General features: G+C 42.6%; 1 protein-coding gene across 5 annotated transcripts in view; it reads right to left on the bottom strand.

Moving 5' to 3' along the window:
* Window positions 1-694: 694 nt before the first annotated feature.
* The window catches only part of MCTP2 (multiple C2 and transmembrane domain containing 2), a 109,997-nt gene continuing 87,381 nt past the window's right edge, over window positions 695-23,310 (bottom strand). For all 5 annotated transcript variants that reach the window (XM_083586406.1, XM_083586407.1, XM_083586409.1 and 2 more), the window contains 6 exons: window positions 23,174-23,296; window positions 15,341-15,382; window positions 8,975-9,084; window positions 5,612-5,721; window positions 4,469-4,566; window positions 695-1,854 (listed from right to left, as the gene is read on the bottom strand). In XM_083586406.1, the coding sequence (XP_083442532.1) occupies window positions 1,786-1,854; window positions 4,469-4,566; window positions 5,612-5,721; window positions 8,975-9,084; window positions 15,341-15,382; window positions 23,174-23,296 (552 nt within the window). In that variant the 3' untranslated portion in view covers window positions 695-1,785. The remainder of the gene's footprint in view (window positions 1,855-4,468; window positions 4,567-5,611; window positions 5,722-8,974; window positions 9,085-15,340; window positions 15,383-23,173; window positions 23,297-23,310) is intronic.

Here is a 23,310-nt window from a genome sequence, read left to right on the forward strand (position 1 = left end):
AACTATTCTTCTAGATTTGCCTTCCTCAACCACACTCCTCAATTACTGGACTACAACTCCCATTGTCCTTGGGCAATTCTAGCAGGGGTTGTAGTCTAACAACACCTGGGACCCATCCTAGAGTGGAAAAGGCTGCTCTTGGGAACCAGCAATTGGGAACCTTCAGCCTATGAGCCTAATTAAGCCCAGCAGGGGGTCCTAATTCACCCACAATGCTTTTTTTCTCCAACCATGGTCACCTCTCTTACACCTAATGTCTTATGATCAGGTTTCGGTCAGGTAAAGATTTTGCTCTCTACCAAAAACAGGGCTTGGAAGCACTACTGATCCACTGACTGCCAGTGGTTGCAAAGCCCTGTGCCTTTACCCACGTGATTTAAAGACAAACTGCATGGGCTAAGGAAGTAGGGTTTGCAGTCTAATCAGTGGTCCTTACAGAGCTCTGCCAATCAGCTGGTCATCAGTGCCTTTGCCCATGCAGCTTGACAATGGAAGCACTTCACCCAACATCATGGTGATTGGCAGGTTCTGCAGCCATGCCCACCTGTCAAAATGATCTGTGGGTGTCGAGTGACCTGAGAATTCAGCCCACTAGCTGGAAAAGTATCACCGTCTCCACTCTTGACCAATGCGTGGCATCAAAGGAATAACTAAAATACATTCAGGGGATTTGATGAACACACACAACTCTGGATTCCACAACCATGTTCTCTTCTCTTCTGCTTTTCTGGCATAATTTCCCCTGTTTGCAAGACAGACTAGAACTCAAAAGTCACTTCAGTCCTCTAAATGCAACTAGCAATGTATAATGTAACACAACCACCATCCAGATTGCACATTTTTAAAATAGCTCATTTTAAAAAAAAAAAAAATCATAGGCATTTTTGTTATAGCATTTCCTTTGGCGTGATGCAAATCAATGCATATAAGGTTATAAAAAATACTTTGCATATGTAGTGTTGGCAAGTCTTTAGATGAAGGTGTGGAGGGAAGGGACAAAGAGTTTGATAAGATGGAATTTTAGAAGGTAAAATCGGAAATCCATAGGGTCCAGAGAAGATTTGGTTCTGGTATTCCTGTTGAGTGGCTGATTGAAGGAAGTCTGTTGCCAGCAAAAGACTCCTCCCAAGAACAGCAGCAGGTACAAACAGTTCATAATGAATAAACATCAGCAGCAACTGCTGGGTGAGAAAAAATCGAGACTGCTACAGCACTAAGCAATTTCTCGTAATTATGATAGAACAATTTTTCAAACTGTACATTGCTTATAGCCGAAGTTGGGCATCAAAGACTCACTAATTGAGAGTTGAATACCATCTACACACTGTCATTTGGCCTAACAATGACTCTTTTCTTCTGTCTCGATGCCAATCTGCTGGATATGTTTTAAAAAGTAAAGTAACCCAGAACATTTCATATCAGCTTTGTTGATCTGCTGTGTGAAGCAAAAAGAGAGAGATTGTTTTTCTATGATACAAAAATCAGAGGAAGTCCCTTGTATGGTTTCGACTCCAAAATCCACACTGAAAGCCCTTCCAGCTTCTCCAGTTCTCATTTGGTTCTTACAGGGGCATATCAATGTGCTTGGGAAAAGAGTCAGATACACGGGATATATCTATAGAGGTTGATGCATGTCTTGCAGATGAAACATCTTGGATACAAGGCAGGGACCACAGCACTGGACTGATCAGGAGAAGGCAGGGGAGATCCTGCGTGTACATTTGCAACGGAGTGTGTCTGTCTATGTGTGTGCGCGTGTGCATGACGCATTCCAAGCTTCATATCCTACAGAGCGCTCCGTTTCTTCCTAATGGGACTAGAGCCACTGTATGGTTTCAATTCAGCACGTTGCACCTGTAAAAACAAACAGACGTCACGTTTGCAACAAGGTAACCCAAGCTCACTACGCTGTGCATTAATGGCTCCCCAAGGAAAAGCCGAGGGAAAAACTAAGGAAGGTTCAAAAGTAATGAATCATTTTCTAAACACAGTAACATGGGGGATTAATTGCAGGAAGGATTTGAGAAGTCATGCATCATTTCTTGAAAACCAAAATATTAAAACCAGATTTTTTTTTCCTAATGAGATGCAACTGAGCGGGAGGTGGGGAGAAGGGTCTTCCACCTGACTTTGGCATTTGGCAGAAAAGGCCTCATTCCATTTTATTTTTAGTTCTCTTTCATGGAGTTTGATAAAGGAATGGGACCCCCCCTCCCACCATGTCATGTGGTAAGTGTGTAGTTCTTTCAGAATTTGGAGAACATAGTGTCTACATTTGTTTACAATACTCAACGTAGTGTCTACAATTATCATTTCTTATTTGCTTCCATCCATTACAGCTGTATTCAAAGCAGTGCTAAGGGAAGTGTTCCATCAGCACAAGGAATTATTGCTGTGCAATGGAACTTTCTTCCCTTCTCCTTCCCCTGTATGCCCCCTAAATCTGTTCTGGGGTTCCCGCAACCCCAGAGCAGATTTGGGGATGGTGCAGGGCACACACATGGGGGTGCAAAGTGGGATACATTAGTGCTAGTGATAATCTTTGCACCCGCACAATTATTTGGTTGAATATCACTCTCAGGCATATTCAACAATAACATACTCAACAATAACGATAAAGGAAACCCAAAGCGAGATGTCTGAACAAAACCTTATTTCATGAAATGCAAGCCACAAGGTCACTAATACAAGTTAGTTTTGGTTTGACACAGTAAAGCCAAACTTTATCTAAACTTGGATGTTCCCGGTCCAGTTGACCCTTTGTGACTGGACCTGCTTCACTCTGACAGATTGACTTGTGTACAGAATTTCTCTTTCAAAGCATACAACCACTCTCTTTAAATTTTGCATTTAATTAAGCAAATTAATTAATATACCGCCCTATACCTGGAGGTCTCACCTTGCAAAACGGTTGTTCCCAAACCTAGTTGGACCTGAGTCTATGCATATTTAGCTTCATGAATTTCATGAAGCGGTCCTCTGTGTACAAAACCTCCTCCAAAAATAAGCCTATTGGCATTTAAATTAAAGTGTCGTGAGACTCTCTGTCTTATGCTTCAGCGACAGACTTACACAGCTACTCATCTAGAATTTATCCAGGTCAAAACACAATAATGACATCTTCCTCTCTCCAGCTCCACACTTTAAAAAAACACAAATTGAAAACAGAACCACCACCGAATGTTGTGTTTGTGGAAGGATTAGAAAATGTATGCAACAATTCTAGGTAACAACAACAACAACAACAACAACAACAACAACAACAACAACATGTCGCCCATCTGGCTGGGTTTCTCCAGCCACTTTGGGTGGCTCCCAACAGAGTATTAAAAACACAATTAAGCATCAAACATTAAAAACTTCCCTAAACAGGGCTGCCTTCAGATGTCTTCCTAAAGGTAGGCAATGGTAAACTGTTTGCCTCTGTTAGGGTGCTTCCAGATGACCTGTTTATTGAATATTGAATATTCATATTTATTGAATATTCATTTTGATTTGTTGGTAGGGAGTTTAGATGTTGCTGCATCAGGGCAAAAGTTATCACACACTTGCCAGTGAATTTCCCCATCCTAATTGCAAGAAGTCCAAGCTTTGGGGAAAATGGGTAGATAAAGGGGCCTGAAGGGCCACATTTGTCCCCCGTGTCTGAGGTTCACTGCCCCTGCTCAAAGGCCACCAAGGATAAGAGAAACCACTCAAGCAAAATTCATAAATGCAAAACCTGAAATGCAACCTAAACAGAAAAACAGGAAAGCAACTTATTTCTGTATATAAATATTAATGCATGCCGCCAGTACAAATCCTGCAACTTCTACAAGAAAGAATTGGTGCAGACAGCGAGAGCAGAAAATACACTTAAGCTTAATGACTTTGTAGACTGGGCAGAAGCAAACAAAGATAAACTGGGATTCTGTCTGCCCAGAGGGTTTCCTCTAATGACTAGCCTGTTGGACCTTGATGCTTCTGGTCAAGAGCTGTTCGTCAAATGGCATAAAAGGATGTCAAGTTCACATGCCTTTTAAAACAAACCGGGAGCCAGAGATGTTTTGCTGCTTAAAGCAGAACTTAAACAGCGTCTAAGGGTCAATACTGTTGTAAAGTCTTGCTGTACCATTCAGACACCAGTTCAGGGCTGCCCTGCCCATGACACAGAGTGAGGCAGGCGCTTTGAGCGTGGGAACCCCAAATGAAATAATGTTAAAATCAGAGCAAAGGTGGCTGGGAGAAGTGGGTCTGTGACCGTTTTAGAAAGAGAGCGCTTTGGGGGATACAATTCCTTTCCATTCGGGTTTTCATCCCTCCCTTTTCCTGTGTCCGCCTCCTCCTTTCCCTTCCCACCCTGGTTTATGGTTTCTTCAGATGCCTTATCTCCTCTAGCCCAAATGCCCCTTCTGTGTGTTCCTCCAGCGCTGCACCTGGTGGCTCTTTGGGCTGGTGTCTCTGTTGGACGCAGCCATTCATTACTTACCCTTTGAACATCAGATGGCACCCTGGAGAGGAAGTCGAGCAACTCATTATTGTCAATGGCATAAGGGTTTCTAAGCTTCTTAGTAAATTTATTTATGCCTGCAAATGAAAACACCAACATAAAACATGGTTTGGTTTTGGTTTTGTTTTTTTTTAAAAAAAAGGCAGTGATAAAACAGACACATCACACTATAGAATAGGCCTTACTTGCTCAGGCAGGAAAGGGAGGAGGAGTTTAACAAGAAAAAATTAGTGCGAAAATACAGACAAGCCAGACACGTGTTGCTGTCATGTGGAATCATTCACAAGCATCTTTCCTTAAAGGAAGTGGTGGGAGGTTTATTACAAAGCAAGCCGGCTTGTCTCGGCAATGAAAAGTCTCATTGTTCAAAAAAGGGGGGGGGCAGAGAAGCAAGAACAGCCATCACTCAGAACTTAAGGGTGGCGTTTCTGGCTACATTTTGGCCTTGGGGAGGGGATGACCCATTGCAAAATATACCAAGTTGTGAGTGTCCCCTTCCATTCTGTGCATTCTCATTAAGGAGAGTGACAATTTAAATTCATGGGCCATTCGTAATTGACAAGGCTAGGGATGGGGGCAGGAATTCAGTTTGATTCACATTTTTAATGCAGACCTACCTAATTTGCAATGTCCAAAGCAATATATGAATTGAAATACAGTTATCCTTCAATATTCACACATCTCTGAATTTGTGATGGGGTTTTCTAGCCCAAATAAGGTATACAAAACCACATATATACAAGGGGAAACTGCACAAAATTGCATATTTCAGTGACAACATACAGAGCTACAATTTCCAGAGTGGTTTAACAAGCAGTCCCTCTTTCCATGGAACTCCGGGAAGAGTAGGTCTGTGAGGGGAATAAGGTTCTCCTACCAACTCACAGCGCCCTTACAAACTACAGCTCCCAGAGCTGAAGAGGGGGCAATGACTCTTCAGAGTGGTACCATAGTGCTTTATTTATTTATTTATTTATTTATTTATTTTATCATAATTTTTATTGAGTTTTCCATATTTCATTTCAGTTCAATACACATATTCACAACTTATATTATTTGCTCAAAATGAGCTTTGACTTCCTTCCGTACCATAGTGCTTTAAATGTATGATGACCAACTTACCCCAGATTAAAACGATGTACCTTAGTGGTATGTAATACAGGGTGATCATGGCTACTGCAAGGACTAAACAGGCCAGGCTAGAGAGGAAAGGAACTGTCCAGTTGAATGTGCTGTGGAAAAACAGGAAAAATCAAGAAGAGAGAAGTTTGTTGTTTCGTGTTCACAGATATTTCACATTTTGCAAATGCAACCATGACTCAAATGGTATTCCATTCAACAAGAGAATGCCACTGGAATGCACAAGTGAAGGCTACATGTTCTGAATTTCATTTCCTTGGAAACCAATGAGATATACAGCTGAATCGCACATGTTAGAGCTTTGCTCAATGACGTGCAGATGTGAACAGGCCACCACAGATAACAGCACCACACGCAGACTCAAACACAAGGCCAGTTCACACATTTGGGCTAAATCTAGTTGTTATAGCTGCCGCTAAGGCAAGTCCCTGCCATCTCCAGGTATGGCCTAGTAAACAAGCATGAAGTAACACCTTCACTTTCCTAGGAAAAGTGGCATCTTCATGTGCACCTCCAATGTTATCTCTCCCCCACCCCAAGGAGTCTATTTGTGTACTCATCAAAGTATGAGCATTTTTGTATTCACACAACTCTGATGGATATGACTTCTCCAATGGCTTCTGCAGGGACCAATCTACTACCGGTAGTGAAAACTGCTGCTAGGAGGGCAAACCCATCCCTTACAATGAATTTTCTTAGAGGAAGTGACCCTTTGTTTCCACCCCACAATAGCAGCTAAGTCAAAAAGCCCTGCTGGAAATCGAAGGAGACCCTGTTTCCATGAGAGTTGCTTTGTTGTGTGGCACTTGGTCTGGGGGTAAAAGCACAATCAAGGGGGGGCAGATAAATTTATGGAGCCATGATAGGAATATGCTAGCTTTAGTGTCATGGGTCGGGGCTGCCTCTGAATACCAGTGGCTGGGAATTGCAAGAGGGGAGCTCTTGTGCTCAGGTTCTGTTTGTGAGCTTCCCACTGGGGCATCTGGTAGGCCACTGTGAGAACAGGATGATGGACTATATGGGTTATTGGCCTGACCAAGTAGCCCTCCAGATACAGTTGGGGGTCTAGCTCCCCTTAGCCCCAGCCAGTATGGCCAACAATCAGTGATGATGGTTCAGCAACAGCCTGGAGAGAGGTGTATCTTGGGGAGGGTGAATCTCCTAGGGAGAGTCTCAAGAGCCAAACAGGGATGCAATGTAAACATCTTCAAAACCTGATGCTGGTGCAATCAGATGTGCTGAAATGGAGGAGCACCAATTGAGTCATGAAGAACACTTTGTCTTTATTGATTTCTCTTTTTTTGTTTTTGTTTAAGGAAGTATGGTGGGGGCCTGAGAGGAAATAATGCCTCTCTCAGCTTCAATGAAGGCCTTACAATTTGAATTAAAGCAGGGGGTAAAGCGTACTTGCCCACAAACACATGGAAAATATTTTTAAGTCTGCCAACCCCAACAGAACAGAGCTATTTAAAGATCCCTTTGATAGGAAGGGTTATGCAGATGGAAGCGCTTATCCAAACCGTCATGACACTCGCTAAAACCACACTGGTGGACTTCTCCCCCTTCCCTCTCAGTCCCTAGCAACTTCAATATTGAGTTACAATGGGATTCCTGGAGGATTAGAGATGGCAGCCATATTAATGCCCCAGTGAGTTCTTAGGGATCATTGTAATCAAAATGAATATGGGTCACCCGGCGTCCCAAGCCTTCCTGCCATCCAGCTGCAAGGAGAACACAGCCCTCTGTTCACAGGCAAGGCCATCCCTTGGCCATTTCCCGCACAGCTGGGACAGATGTTGCAGAATAACAACACACATGGATCTGTTGCATTTTTAGACCCCACACGGCTGTTCTTTTAAAGAGCGGAACTGTTGACAAGCCTCAATTTGTGTGTTTCAAAGAGGAAGGTCACACAGTTGTGCCAGTGCATGAGAGAGAGAAGATGTAATCACTCTTTGCTTCTTGGGGGATAAGCCATGCCAGAGAGTGGCCCAGTGTATATTACACAGTTTTGCCACTGAGGCTAAGTAGGACTGGAAGCTGTAAGTTGGAAGGATGAGAGCCTGAGTGGGAACCATACGTAAGATGTTCTGAGATCCTTGGAAAATATGTGGGATGGTACATATGTAAAGAATTAAAACAGGGGTGGACAACATGTAGCCCTCCAAATATGGTTGGAGTCTAACTCCCATCAGCCCCATCCAGTAATGCCAATGGTCAGGGATGATGGGAGTTGTAGTCCAACAGCATGTGAAGACCCCAGGTTCCTCATCCCTGGATTAAAGCAAATTAGTAGGTGTAACTAAAAGGCAACCAAGGTTGCTTGCCTTTCACTCTTCCTCCCAACTTGATGGTCACCAACTTAGAAGGCTTTAAAAAAAGATAAGACAAATTCATGAAGGATAAGGCTATGCATAGCTACTTCCCCCTCTGCTGTTGGGGGAAGCATGCCTCTGATTACAAGTTGCTGGATGGAAATCACAAGTGGAGAGAGCATGCTGTTGCACTTAAGTCCTGCTTGTGGGTTTCCCAGAGGCATATGGTTTGTCACTATGCAAACAGAATGCTGGATTTGATAGGCTGGGCGTTTGGCTCAAGTCAGCAGCACTCTTCTTCTGTTTCCCATTTCCAGTAGGGCTCAGTAGTTTAATAGTAACACAGAAACACAAGGGTAGGTCAGAGGGATGTCACTGTTAGGAACCAAGCCTGGAGGCTTCTTGCAGGCGTGAGATAGCATTTCAGAAGCACAAGACAATAATTTGGTCTCAGTTCATCTGAACTATCCTGAAATCAGTCTAAGGGACTCTGCCCCATCTTAGTTTCCCAAATAAAGCCTTTAGCTGCTTCTGGATCAGGGTATTTTTACAGAGGATGAGATGGATGAGATTGGCAGAGCTAAGGTAGTGCCAGTGAACACACACAACATACTTACTCAGATCAGCTGCCCCTATTGATAGTGATGGGGCAAAGAAGGCAATGTTGGAGCTTACTGCTGTATCATTTTGTGCTCCTCTGCTGGGGGCAAGGGAGAGAGAGGTAGTTTTGGAAAATCCACGAGCACAGGTCTGAAAACAGTTTCCAGAGAGACTGGAAACAATGTCCAGAGATAAACCGAAGCATGCTTTTTCAGAAGCTTCCATGCATAATTTGCATGAAAGAGACCGAAAGAGAAATGAATGAATTGTTACAACGATGGGTGTCATCACCAGTGAACTGAAAACACAGTGTAATAAATGAGCATTCTGCCATTTGATATTTGCTTCCAGCACTTCCCAGTTCAATCTTTTGTTTTCAGTCATGGCATTCAGAAACATTTCAGAGCATGGGAGCAACACTTGCACTTACTTCTTTATCCTCTCTGCAAAAGATGCGATTTCCTCCAAAAGTGTTTGGACTGTTATAACAATGTCTTGAACCATGTGGATTCTTTCTATCAAGCCTTTTTTATCAGATTCCTGGGAGGATTAAGGAAAAGAAAGGCAAGGGGGTGGGGGAGAAAAGAAAAACACAAATGCATAAGGTTTGCATGTCCTAAAATTGTCCCAGACAATGTGGGTTGTAGGAAGATTATTGTAAGATGTTTGGTAATATCTTTCAGCACAGCAAAGTTTGAAATTCAGGCACTCAAACCGTCTGGAGAGGTAACCTGGAAACCTATGGTATTCATTATGAATATTCTATTTCAAGACTTAAAACAACAGAAACCTACTCTTCTGTTTTTAGCACTTTGGTGGAAGGTTCCTTCAGGTCACTTGAAAGTTCTTGGAACTGCAAAGCTGCTTATAAGAGAGGCAAAATATAGCACAGAAAGAGACATTTTCAGAAATTCATATCCTTTGAAACAGGCTCCCCCAACCTGGGGCCCCTCTAGATGTTTTGAACTACAACTTCCATCAGCAACAGTCCACACAGCCATATCACTGAGGATGGAAATAAACCAAGGATTGGCAATATGGTGTCTTCTACATGTGGCAGGCCACAATTCCCATCAGCTCCAGCTAGTCAGGGACGATGGGAATTGTCACCCAGGACACCCAGGACACAACACTGGCTACCTCAAAACTATACACTACAAGGCAAACACAGGCTGCTCATCCATGTGTTTCCCCCATAAGACCATCCTAGCAGATGGATGGGGATGCTTAACCCTCCCAATCATTGTTTGTTCCCTACAAATGCTTCCCTCCCCAGATGTTATCTCTGTACACACAGGTTTGGGCACATGTGTTTGCCAGCATGTAGCTCCATGTAGCCTTCTCCTGTCTTGGCACAGGTCACAGCACACTGCTTCCAAGGAGGAAATGTGAGGCCTATGCTTAGAGATCTAGTAGGGTTACCCAGTGCTTTGCCTGGCTCTCTCTAACTTCTGGCCAATTCTTCATGGCAACAGAATTTAAAACACACACACACACACACACACACAATACCAAGATATTCCAGGGCAAGCCTGTTCTTGCAACCTGGAACTGTGAAGAATATCATCTGGCAGCTGGATATGCATCCTGCTGACTTTGTTTACACATCTTAGATTGTGCTACAAAAATGTGGTGATGACACACTTTAGCAAACACAACATTAAATCTTCTTGTTGCAGACTATCTGGACTGCCTGCGACTCAGAGATCAAGTTAAAATGAAGTCACCACTTTATGCTGAAGGACATCCTAAGAGTCATATGGGGGTCCGTATCTATATTAATACCCATATGAATCTACATCTGTCTCTATCAATCTGTATATAACATAACAAGGGCTAAGAAATCCAGTGAACATATGAGTGGACTGCTGGTTAATCTGGGTTAGCTTCTGGCCTAAACTATAATTTATCACAGTGATGGGAAACTACTGTATTCTTACATGACCACTGTGCTCTCCTAGTAGAGGCCTAGGGCGGAGATTTCCAAACTGTCTGTTGCAACACATTAGTGTGTCGGCTGCAGTGTGTAGGTGTGTCGCCTGAATGCTCTCCGTGCTTCTCCTGGGGCTGGAAAGGGGTTAGTTTAACCTCTGGTTTGCTAATAAAACAGAATTATTGTGTCAAGAATATGTCTAAAAAGTGTGTCATCAACATGAAAAGTTTGGAAAGCTCTGGTCTATGGGCTAGAAATAAGCTGCAAGACTGAAGATCTGTCCCCCATACACTTTTAAAATTGGACACAAGCCTCATATTTGTACATGATTAGGCAGGGGAAAGTTTAAGCCTATGGACTTGCTTGTCTTTTCTTGAATCACACTGTATTTTATTTATTTACCTAAGCATTTATAATTTGCACTTTCATGCAAGTATAACAAGGCGGTATACAACATATACCATTCTTAAAAAGAAAAAGAATATTGCAAAGGCATGTCAAAATTATAGTTTTCAGAGAAGTTCTAAAAGAAGACATGGATGAATCCTGCCCAGTGTCTATGGGTAGGGACTTCTACAGGGCAGGGCCACACTTGGTTCCTAACAAGGTTGACTGAACTTTAGGGGTGTAGGAAACCACAAGAAGTGCCTCATCAGAGGAAATCAGTGATTGAAGTGGAGCATAAGGAATTATACGTTCCTTAAGATACTTTGGGTCCAACTTGTTTAGAGCTTTGTGAATGAACACAAGAACCTTGAACCAGACCCAATAGCAAATCGGCAAACAGTGCAGCTGTGTCAACAGTGGTGTAGCCCATTGTCAGTAACCTGCCCCTTTGAGCAGTCTGTCTACTGCGTTCTGCAATAGTTGAAGCTTCTGGGCTAGATACCAGGGCAGCTTCACACAATGTGCATTTTGGTAAGAGTCTCGAGGCTGCATTGTATTGAAGAATCCATTTCACTCCAGTTGTTCTGCATTCCACTTCTTTTGGTGAATACTATTTATTTTGATTGCAACTTCTTTGGCAACGTGGTCCTCTTAAGCCAATTTTTAACTGGCTCACTGAAGAAACACACACAGATGGACATCAGTGACTTGATACCCTGAGCTCAGAAGCCTTTGTTTAAAATTAAGGCGAAAATTCCCTGCCTGTATGACAAATCTGTCCTCTCAACCTTTCCTTCTCATCCTGAACTAAGCAGAGGGAGACCCCTTTTTCTTCACAGCCCCTTTCTTACTTCAACTGTTTCTCACCCGGCTGTGCTACTCAGTGTAGAATAAAAGCAGCCCTCTTCCTCTGGGAAAGCATTAAAACCATCAAAACGAATTTACAACTGAGAATTAATTACATGATCAGTGTGTTGCTTAAAATCTTCCCTGCATATTCTGAGCTAAGAAAAGACCTTGCTTCTCCATTAATTGCTTAAGCAAAACTACAAAAGAGGGTCTTGGTGAAGATTAAGCATGTCAGAGAAAAAGAACTAAGGGAGGGGTGGAGGAAAGTTGAACAGAGTCGGAATTTAAAGGCTTTTGTGTCTGAGTAATTCACCTCAGCTTGAACTTGGAAAATGAATAAGATGTGTAGCTCTTGCCCAAGGGAGGCCAAAATGTTCAACATCTAACGTTTGTCAAGCACCCATCACCCAATGGCTTACAATGAACACGCTGGGTGTTCACTCCAAGAGGCCAAGGTTTTGTGACATTGTGCAACAGTGTGTCCCACTTTCATCACCTCTGACCCTAGAGACAGGGTTATGCACATTGCCTGCAAAGCTGTCTAAAAATATATTTAATAAATAAAATGAGCCTCTGCAGAGCTAGCCCCCTGGAGAACAGGAAGCAGAGAAAATTGGGGTTATCTGTACAGGCTCCACCAGGAAAACAGGATGGATCAAAGACTTTGGTGAGAGGGTTAATTGGGCCTATGGCTGGACAGCCATACTGAGAGTAGCTTCCAAACAACTCAAGTTGGAGTGTAGGGCACAATGGTAGTTTTAACAGATTTCAATATTTGGTAGTTGTTGTTTTGGTAAAGAAAAAGTTATGCTACAGCCAGGGATCATTCAATACAAGGTGTATCTCGGTGACATCATAAACACAGTTTCTCAAGTCTCAATTAAAGAAAATTCCACTTGATTCCACTTGATGTAGATGAAAGATCAAGACAACCATCAGCAATGCAAGGCTAAGTTGGCCACACCCACCAAGAAAAGTATAGGTTGTATCCAGCTAAATTTTACTCAGAATAGACCCAATGCAATTAGTGGACTAAGTGAGTTATGTCCTTCAATACCAGTGGGTCTACAACCCAATGCCTTTTGAATTTAGATCCAAAAGCTTCTGGAGCTGATTTTACAGCATCAGGTGGTTTTGTGCTCGAGTCTCCTGAAGACAGGCAAATTTAAGATCGGGAAAATGAGAAATGACACTAAAATGCAATTTGCTGCTTTATATAGGATGGGCGAAAACTCAGCACTGTCCTCCAGCTGAGGAGCAGTCCTATCCCCTTTTGGGAAGTCAAAGCTAAGAAGTTATTCTGGTTTTGTAAGCGGAGCTGGACTGTGGGTTGGCGTTCCCTTGCCCATATCCCCAGGAAATTTGGATGAAGCTCAAGCGAATTAGATGACAGGTTGAAAACTGATCAATGCAATCAGGTTTTTAATGCGCGGGTGACACTGTGGGTTAAACCACAGAGCCTAGGACTTGCATCAGAAGGTCGGTGGTTCGAATCCCTGCAGTGGGGTGAGCTCCTGTTCCTCGGTCCCTGCTCCTGCCAACCTAGCAGTTTGAAAGCATGTCAAAGTGCAAGTAGATAAATAGGTACCGTTCCGGCAGGAAGGTAAATGGCATTTCCGTGCACTGCTCTGGTTTGCCAGAAGCGGCTTAGTCATGCTGGCCACATGACCCAGAAGCTGTACGTCGGCTCCTTTGGCCAATAAAGCGAGATGAGCGTCGCAACCCCAGAGTCAGCCACGACTGGACCTAATGGTCAGGCGCCCCTTTACCTTTACCTTTACTATCCTGAACAGTACAGCTCGAACAACATTCTTCCTTGGCAACAACTGTCTCTGTCAGATAGGAAACATTTTTTGTACTGTCCCTAGGACATTACAGCTGGAAATTTGGATAATGTGTATGGATTCATAAGAAGTATCCATGTTATATATAAAAAATATTTTTATTTTTTTAAAAAAGACCCTCTGTGTGTATGCAGTCCTTGTTGTAGAAGCAGAGCCCTTGTTGTAGAATCAGAGTTTCAGAGCTCTTACAATTTTACGCAAGAAGTTGAAATATACATTTAAAATGGCAATGCTATGGAGCGAGCATTCGAGAAAGGAAAAGTGCCCTGGGAATGAACCACTGTTATCTTCTGCTGCTGTCTCCTCTGTTGGAAAAGGGGGAGCTGGAAGCTCAGCCCTTCCACTTTTAAAGATTGATCATTCAGATGGAAGGGAGTTAATCTGCTTTTCTGTTTTTGAACTAAGTGTCTATGTGTTTCTAAGTCGTAAACAGTTAGTCTCTGAGGGTGTGTTACAATTCCCAGAAGCGAGGTCTGTTATGTCTGACATGCAACAGAATCCCAGAAAGCTCCTTCTCCCCCTCTTTTCTCTGTATACTTTTGATAAAACACACACACGTTTGATAGAAACCATGACCTTCTGTGTCAGATCCCAGCCAACAGCTTTTCCAAGTTTTAGGAGTCATTTCATTGGGGGGTGGGATGTATTTTAGAAAGTTTACTTTTGTGTGTTTCGGTGACACAATACTAAAATGTAATAATTATCCCAATGTTTCTGTGCAACAATCAGTATGCTTGGACCTCACCAGTACTCTTCTAAAGCACCATCCTTGGAAATCTAAATGGCCAGCAAAGATTCTAGGGCTGAAATGATTCCATTCATACATGTAGCAAAGGTGTGAATGCTACTTTAAGAAGATAGGGTAGGGCCAGCCCCCCTGTCAAGGTGGTTTGTGGAGGTTAGGGGATGTTGGGATCTGGCTGGCTAGTCTGATCCAGTTCCCCAGCCCGGGAATCAAAATATTGTTTCACCATCTCTTTACAGATTCACCACTGTCCCAATAGACCAACATGGCTGCCTCTCTGTGTATGTGTGTTACATTTAGAGATGCTTGAAGACCTAGTTTGGTCTTCGTTTTTAAATGGAACAACCTGATTTGTGCCTCCTGGATGGAACACAATTGTCTTGCAGTTTCGCAATTCTCTGAAATTTACGAGATAGTTCTTGGCTCCAGAAAAAAAGTCTATGAGGCTAAAGTGTATATTTTAGGATAAAACGTGAACAAAAGTGTGTATTTTGTGGGGTGAAACACAATAAGTAATATTCAAGTCCTACTCAGAACAGACCCATGAAAATAAATGAACGTTAGTCCTGTCTACTAGCTTCAGTGGGTCTACTCTGAGAAGGACAAGCATTGAATACCACCCACTGAAGTTAACAGACATGCCTAACTTAGGTTCAATAATTTTGGTGAGTCTACTTCAAGTAAAATGCAGTTGGCTTTAACCCTATAATATTAATTTTGGGCTTTTTTAAAAAAGTTGATGGCTACAGAAATGGGACTGAGGTCACTTCCAGATGACCTGTTTTATGTCAGTGGAGAGATTAGACAACACGGGCTGTTTAGTGAGCATTCATTGTGGTTTGCATGTGGGGAAATCAAACGATGTTGCATCAAGCATCATCCCACACTTTTTCATGCATTTCCCTGCTACTTTCCTTTGCCATGTTGTGAACGAATCTCAACTGAAAATAATGACAACTTGGAAGTGCCCTGAATGGACTCAGCAATGAACACATGGGACACTTGCTTTTATCCAATCTGCTCTATATTGCATCTTACCTTGTCGTCGTCATCTTCATCCTCCTCTACATCAATGCAGTCCTTAAAAAAACAAAACAGAAAATTAATCCAAATTCCAAATTGCTTAGCATAATTAATATCATTCTATTTATTTAAACATTTAAGGGGAACCCTGCTGGATCAGCCCAAAGGTGAATCAAGTCTATCATTCCACTGTGGTCAAACTGGATGTCTATGGGATCCCATAAACAATATATGAAGGCAACTAGTCCTTTCCTGATGTTTGTTCCCTGGCAATTGAGAACATGAGAAGAGGCCGCTGGATCAGGCCAATAGCTCATCTAATCCAGCATCCTGTTCTCACAGCGGCCACCCAGAGGCCTGTGGGAAACCCTCAAGCAGGGCCAGAGCACCATGTGGTTTCCAGCAAATGGCATTCAGAAGCATTACTGTTGCCAACCATAGAAGCAGAGCGTAGCCATCATGGCTAGTAGCCATGATCATCACCAGTTGCATTTTGCCTCTAGTGCTATAGGTCCAGACTAGGTAACAAGTAGCCCTCTAGATGTTGCTTAGTTACAATTCCCATCCTCCGTGATTACTAGCCAGCCTGGCTGAGGCTGATGGAAGTTGGAGAGTCCAACACATTTGGAGGATCACAGGCTCCCTAACACTGCTGTCGGCATTCGTTCAACTAGGCTTGCTATTTGTGTGAAGTGTTGTATCCAATGTCAGACCTGCTCCGAGTTGACCCTTGAAATCAATTAACTTGGGTTTATTACTTTCAGTAGCTCTGCTCTGAGTAAACCCCATTTAGATAAAGCTCAATGTCTTTATAATGATGCATCAATAATGGCTAATCAAAAATGGCTGGTAATCATCAATTCATTTGATTTCCTTCTCCACACAACATAGTGTAATTCCAGAGTCACAACTTCCTTTAAAAAAATTAATAATTAAGACCTTGGATTATGACATTTTAAAACAATTGCTTTTTAATCCTCAAGGACTCTTCCCATCCTTTGGTCCATGTTCAGAAAACGGTAACAGAAATAACTCTCAACCATGACACAATTTTATGTTGGAACAAAGCTATCAGCAGCAGATGCAAGCCGAACCGTTCTAAAGGCAAGAAGGTTCAATTCTTGTTTTTTTCTTTTTTTAACGCTATTTTAATCCATTGCCACGTTCTACTCTCGGTAAGCAGCTTTGTTCTTCCTCTGACAAATGAACCAGTTGGAATGCCAAGGCTGAGAATTCTTCTACACTCAGTTTATTCTATTCTCATTGCTTGTTTCAATGGCTGTTCGCTCCCTTTAGGGCCATTACCGAAACATTAGGGGGCAGAAAATACATTAGCACACACATAATCAATCTTAAGAATCAGATACAAAATTCTATACAGCATTATCACTCCACTTGCTAAGAAAAATGGGAGGGGGCGGTGGGGGAAAGGTTATGATTGAAGTGTAGGGGTAACAGGCATTTCAACACAGGTTCTTTGCTAGCAACACATAACAAAAGATTCTCCAGGTCAGCAGGAACATTTCTTTTGAATAGGCAGGTTTATTTATTTATTTTTAAACACAATAAGTGGAATGGAGGAAATGTTGAAGTGCAGAATTAAAAGTTGAGTTGGTAAATAAAATAAAATAAAATCCATTTTCGGGGCACAGGACTAAGCTCTTGAAAAGATTCAACTTGCGTTCCATTTTCCAGAAGGTGGAAGAAGCAACAATGAGATTGATGATCTTGGACCTGATCCTCACCAACAGGGAAGAACTGGTCAATAAGGTGGAAGCAGTGGGGACCTTGAGAGGAAGCGACCACATCCCTTTGGTATTCATTATACAGAGGAAAAGGAAAGCCAAGTGTAGTCGGACATCCACTTTGGACTTCTAGAACGTGGACATCAAAAAGCTGGGTTAGATTCCATGGTCAGAAATACTCAAAGAGAAGGGAGTCCAGATGGGGGTTTCTTAAAGGTGAGATACCGAAGGCACAATCTCAAACAATTCCAACAAGACAGAAAAGTGGGATGCATCTAAAGAAACTGGTGTGGTTGCACAATGAGCTTACAGATGAGCTTAGAGTTAAGAAGGGCATGTATAAGAAATGGAAGAAGAGGTATCTCATGAAGGAAGAGTATAAATGAGCAGCCGACACTTGCAGGGGGAAGGTCTGGTAGGCTAAAGCTCAGAATGAGCTCAGACTTACAAGAGAGGTTAAAAATAATAATAAAAATGTTTTGTTTTTCTTGGCTATGTTCGAAGCAAGAGAAAGAACAAAAATATTGTGTTCTTTGTGTAGAGAAGATGGAGAATATTGGGTGATGGAAAGCAAGTCAAAGTACTCAATACCTACTTTCTCTCTGCCTACTTCCAAAAGAAAAAATAGTGCCCAACCGGGTGATAATAAAATAAATGATGCAGAGAGGGAGCCCAAAACAGAAAAAAAGAGGTGGTAAAGGAACAGCTGGCTACTTTGAATGAGTTCAAATATCCAGTGCCTGATGAACTGCAACCAAGGGTACTAAAGGAACTTGCAGATGCAATTGTAGAGCTTCTGTCTATAATCTTAAGAGAATTCTTAGGGAATTCTATGGACTGGAGGTGGTCGAATGTTGTCCCCATCTTCAAAAAGTGGGAGAAAGAGGACCCAGGCAACTTCCAGCTGTTCCAACAGGAATGGTCCAAAAACAGAAAATTAAACAGTCGTGTGTGATCACTTAAAAAGGGATGTCATGATTACTAAGGAGCTGCAAGGGTTTCTGAAAAGCAAGTCATGACAGATCACTCTTTTTTTATTTTGATAGCGTTATAAAGCTTGGTGGATCAGGGGAATGTTGTGGATGCAATGTATCTTGATTTGAGCAAGGCTTTGGACAAAGCCCCTCAAGATATTCTTGTAGAGAAGCTGGTGCGGGGTTGGGAATGGTGACATCTGGAATCAAAAGGAGGTCATGGGGTCACTGACAATGCACCCAAGTTTGCACTGACAATGCACCCAAGTTTGGGTGCAGGTTTGGAGGGAGTATGAAATGCCCCTATGTGCATACAAGTGTACACAGGAATAGCCCTCCTGGAACAGGCCAATGGACCATCAAGTCCAGAATCCTCTTCTCACAGTGGCCAACCAGATGGCCATGGGAAGCCTTGAAAGCAGAATCTGAGTACAACAGGACTCTCCACAGTTGTGCTCCCCAGCAACTGGCACTCAGAATCATACTGAAAGTGGAGATAGAACATAGCCATCTTGGCTAGTAGCTATTGATAGACTTATCTCCCATAAATCTGTCTAATTTCCCGTTAAATCCATTTAGGCTGGTGGCCAAGGCTCCCTATTGTGGGAGCAAATTCCATAGTTTCACAATGCACTTTCTTTTGTCTGTCCTGAATCTTCCGAAATGCAGCTCATTGGATGGCCTTGAGTTCACGTATCACAAGGGAGAAATACCTTTCCCTATCCATGAATCCCATCTTCCATGAATTTGTCAAATCCTCTTTTAAAGCCATCCAGGTTAATGCCCATCACCGGCCCTTGTGGAAGCAAATTCCATAATTTAACTATGTACTGTGCAAAGAAATACCTTTTGTGCGTGTCTGTCTTGAATCCCCCAAAGTTCAGTTTCATTGGATGTCCATGAATTCTATTGTTATAAGAGAGGGAGAAAAGCTCTTCTCTATCCACTATTACCACACCTTACGTAATTTTGCACACTTCTATCGTGTCACTTAGGGACGCAGGTGGCGCTGTGGGTTAAACCACAGAGCCTAGGACTTGCCGATCAGAAGGTCGGCAGTTTGAATCCCTGAGACGGGGTGAGGTCCCGTTGCTCAGTCCCTGCTCCTGCCAACCTAGCATTTCGAAAGCACGTCAAAGTGCAAGTAGATAAATAGGTACCACTCCGGCGGGAAGGTAAACGGCATTTCCGTGTGCTGCTCTGGTTCACCAGAAGCAGCTTAGTCATGCTGGCCACATGACCCGGAAGCTGTACACTGGCTCCCTTGGCCAATAAAGTGAGATGAGCGCCACAACCCCAGAGTCGGTCACGACTGGACCTTATGGTCAGGGGTCTCTTTACCTTTATCATGTCGCTTCTTACTTGCCACTTCTCTGAACTAGAAAGCGCCAAATCTCATAGCATTTCTTCACAGGGAAGTTGCTCCTTTCCCTGGATCATCTGCCCTTTTCCAAGCCTTTTCCAGCCCTACAATATCCTTTTTGAAGTGAGGTGACCAGAACGGTACACAGTGTCAATGTAATGCTTACATGTGCAAGGTCTCCCGTATGTGAGAGGGAATCAGCCTAGGCTAATTGGGATTTCCCCTCATGTAGGTCCCTTTCACACGGTCCCTGAAAGTGGGCACGGCTAGTCAGTGTGAACCCCTGCTCCAGCCCCTCACACATGCTTTCAATGGCATAAGAAGGTCCCTATGAACCCTCCTAAAATGAACTTTTGAAAATAATATGTGATGGGGAAGGGGAGGCTGTAAAGAAAAATAGTGTGCTCAGCAAGACGAATGGCAAATCGCAACATCCATCACCCGCTTAGCATCAGTGGACAGAATCCTTGGGATTTCAGTGGGACAGCAACGTGTCGTCAGAGAATGAGTGATGGAGAGGGGTTGTTTTTAACTCTGTGTCCTCAGCCATCATCAGGTTTGCTGGATTTCACTATACCATTTTATCCCCCATAAAAACCCAATACAAACCTATCCCCTTTGCATTCAATAATGACTTGTTTGTCCCAAATTCCACCTAGAGAGTAAAACTTCAATTTTCCAGATGTAATAAAAGCCATGTTAAATGTTTTTACGGCTCCATCTGTAGGGATTAGGACTTCACTCTGATTACTTGGCCTCTAACCATTTGTCTTCGTATTTGATGTGCCTGAAATGGTCAGCTAACTGAAAATGCCATTTGCCCCAATCTGCAACTCTTTTCTCTCAAGTGGGGGTGGGGGTGGAGAGCAGACTCTGAACAGAACCAGAAAAGTAAAAATAAATAAAAATAAAATGGCAGGAAGATGCTTGAATACAACATAATTATAACCACAGTGCTATTATAATTGTTGCTGTTGTTGTTCTCAACATGGCATACATGGTCTACCTCCTCCTCATTTTACCCACACCCTGTGAGGTAGGTTAGGCTGAGTGACAATCAATAGCCCAAAGATGAGCATGGATTTATGGATGAGTGTGGATTTGGGGCCTGGGTCTCACAGTCCAACTAACCAATACACCAAACTGATTATTGCTTCCCCCAAGGTCCTATCCAGATTAAAAGTAACATAAAGTTGCTCATAAGATTTGCTCTCTTTGAAGTTTCACAAGGTGAATCACAGAGAGTTGCCTTTTGACATACAGGTTTAAAAACAGAGCCCTGCACGTTACGAAGAAGCATCCTGTTCCTTTCTAACTCCACAGACTTCCTGAACTTTTTTTAAAAAATGTGCAGGAAAGAATTCCTCTTCAGAGCCCCCTCGCCTCATTTTGCCACCTTAGGGCTCTCGTGGAAAAGGATTTGGGCACTTCAAAAGGGCAAGAGTACCAAGCAAAGTTACTTCAACTGAAGGTGGAAGAAGAGAAGGCAAAACCATTAAGCAAAGTTTAAAAGCTGACCCGAATTAATCTTAGTTTGATTCAAACTGATGACAAAAGGAGCTCGTTTTAAGAATATCTGTTGTGGTTTTGTATATAATGACTATAGCGATGTTAACAGAACCAGCTGGACACAAGCAATTGTGTTCAAGATGGATGAAGTTACTATAATATATTTTCTGTGGTGTACCATATCCATTTCTCTTATCTCACAGTCATATTGGGTCAAATATGACTGGCAGGCTTGTGAGGCATTATGCCACCTTTTCCAACCTTCCTGGTGCCCTCCAGATCTATTTTGGACTGTAACTCTTTATCAGCCCCAGTTGGGTCCTTCCCAGTCTTATCTAACCCATGGAAGTTGTAAGTCCAATACATCCGACAGGTTCCAGGTAGGATACAGCTCATCGCAAAAAAAAAATCTGCAAATCCCCCATATCTCTTGTTTTGACTTATTTTGTTGTTGTTTTATGGTTTCAGGTTGCATTTTGGTTTTAATGGATATTGTTTTGCTATTTTATATAGTGTCCACGACTTAGAGATTTCAAAAATAAATAAAGAAGTGGTTTAGAAACACTTTTAAATGAAATAAATAAATGAAATAAAGGCAGTGAACAGATGCATTATGGGGCAGAGTGTGCTCAACACAGGCCTGTCTCGTAACACCTCCAACAACTGCCCTAAATTGATAGATTGAATTTGTACTGAAGACGTGTCCGAACAAGCTGTGTGCTGCCTGTGGGGTTTGCTTTTAAGGAAACACATATAGGGCCGTATTCAACAATAGTCCTACTCATAGGAGATGTACTGAAATTAGAGGACATGGCTAAGTTAGGTCCACACATTTCTAAGGGTACAAACGTAGTTGGACCTAGCTGGAAATAACCCATAGGGCTGTTATAAAGAAGCTTGGCACAACAAGCGATGATAGGGCTGCCATATGTCCAGTGTTTTGTCCTGAATCAATAGAAAAAGCACTTGTAAAAAACACTCAAAAACTTTAAAGTCGCTCTTTTTGCTTTGGCAGCCAAAAAGCTAAGAAAGAACACCTTGGACAATATAGCAGTGAACTGTAAGGGAGACACAGGGATCTAACCAGAGACCATTATTTGTGGGGTGACACCCCTTTTACTTCTTAACACCCCTATGTATATTTGATTCAGATTTTTCATGGCCAACGGCTAGTACAAGAAAGTTATTTGAATTGGAAATGAAAAAAGCTCAACAACTTTCAGGGTGTCCTGGTTTTTTTACTTTTTGAAATATGGCACCCTAAGCAATGAATGCAGGGAAATAAATTCAGAGAAACTTTGGTTTTGATTCAAGCTATGTGTGTGAATGCTAGGGGTGGAAGGCCCTATGAATTCCAGTTTTCCTGGGTTTCTGATTTTTCTAATCCTAAATTTCCCTCTTCACATTTTACAGCAATTTGTTTTTTTCTGCAATATAATACAGTGGTACCCCTGGATGTGAATGGGATCCGTTCCAGAGCCCCGTTCGCATCATGAGCAGAACACAACCCACGTCTGCATGTGCACGGGTCACGGGTCGCTGCATCTGTGCATGCGTGTGACGTCATTGTGAGTGTCTGTGCATGTGCGAGCAGCGAAACCCGGAAGTAACCCATTCTGTTACTTCCGGGACGCAACCTGAAAAGATTCAACCTGAAGCAAACGTAACAGGAGGTATGACTGTATAATGCATTTCTTAGTGCTATCTACACTGATGTCTTCATTTTCACGCACCCTTTCCTCTAACCTGTGTGTTTTTGTAGACATTGTTGGCTGGAAAACTGCACTGCAAATTCAATTAAGTGTGAATTTTGAAGGATAGTTGTGTTTGGGTGTGCGTATTGCACATTTGAAAGATTTGGCTTTAAATGTGTACTAATTCAAATTCCTCCTCCATCCCTAGTAAAGACCAAGGGGTTAAGCCTTAATCAAGGTAAACTAGAAGTGAGGACTCTTTGGTCTTCCAGATGCTGTTGGAATCCCAACACACATCAGCCCCAGCAAGCTGATGGTGTCAGGGGTGATAGGAACTGTAGTCCATTGACACCAGGGGACCCAAGGAAGTACAACTCAAATCAGCCCCAGCTATCATGACCAGTGGTCAAGGATCATGGGAGTTGTAGTCTATTAACATCTGCAGGGTCACAAGCTCCCCATCCCTGGATTCACCTATATGACAATGCATAAATGCAACACACACCACTGTTCCGTACTAAATTACAACCAGAACCTGAAATATTAAGCACAACTTAACTTACCTGGGGGTCTTGTGCGCTGGACACTTTCTCTGGAGAGATGAGGGAGAAGTTGTAAGCAAAAAGGAGCAGTAAAGCCAAGGGCACCATGTACAAATCAAAATGCCAAACCGTGACAACGAATACCTAAATGAAACAAA

Source organism: Podarcis filfolensis, assembly GCF_964270895.1.
Source record: "Podarcis filfolensis genome assembly, chromosome: 14".
Taxonomy (NCBI): domain Eukaryota; kingdom Metazoa; phylum Chordata; class Lepidosauria; order Squamata; family Lacertidae; genus Podarcis; species Podarcis filfolensis.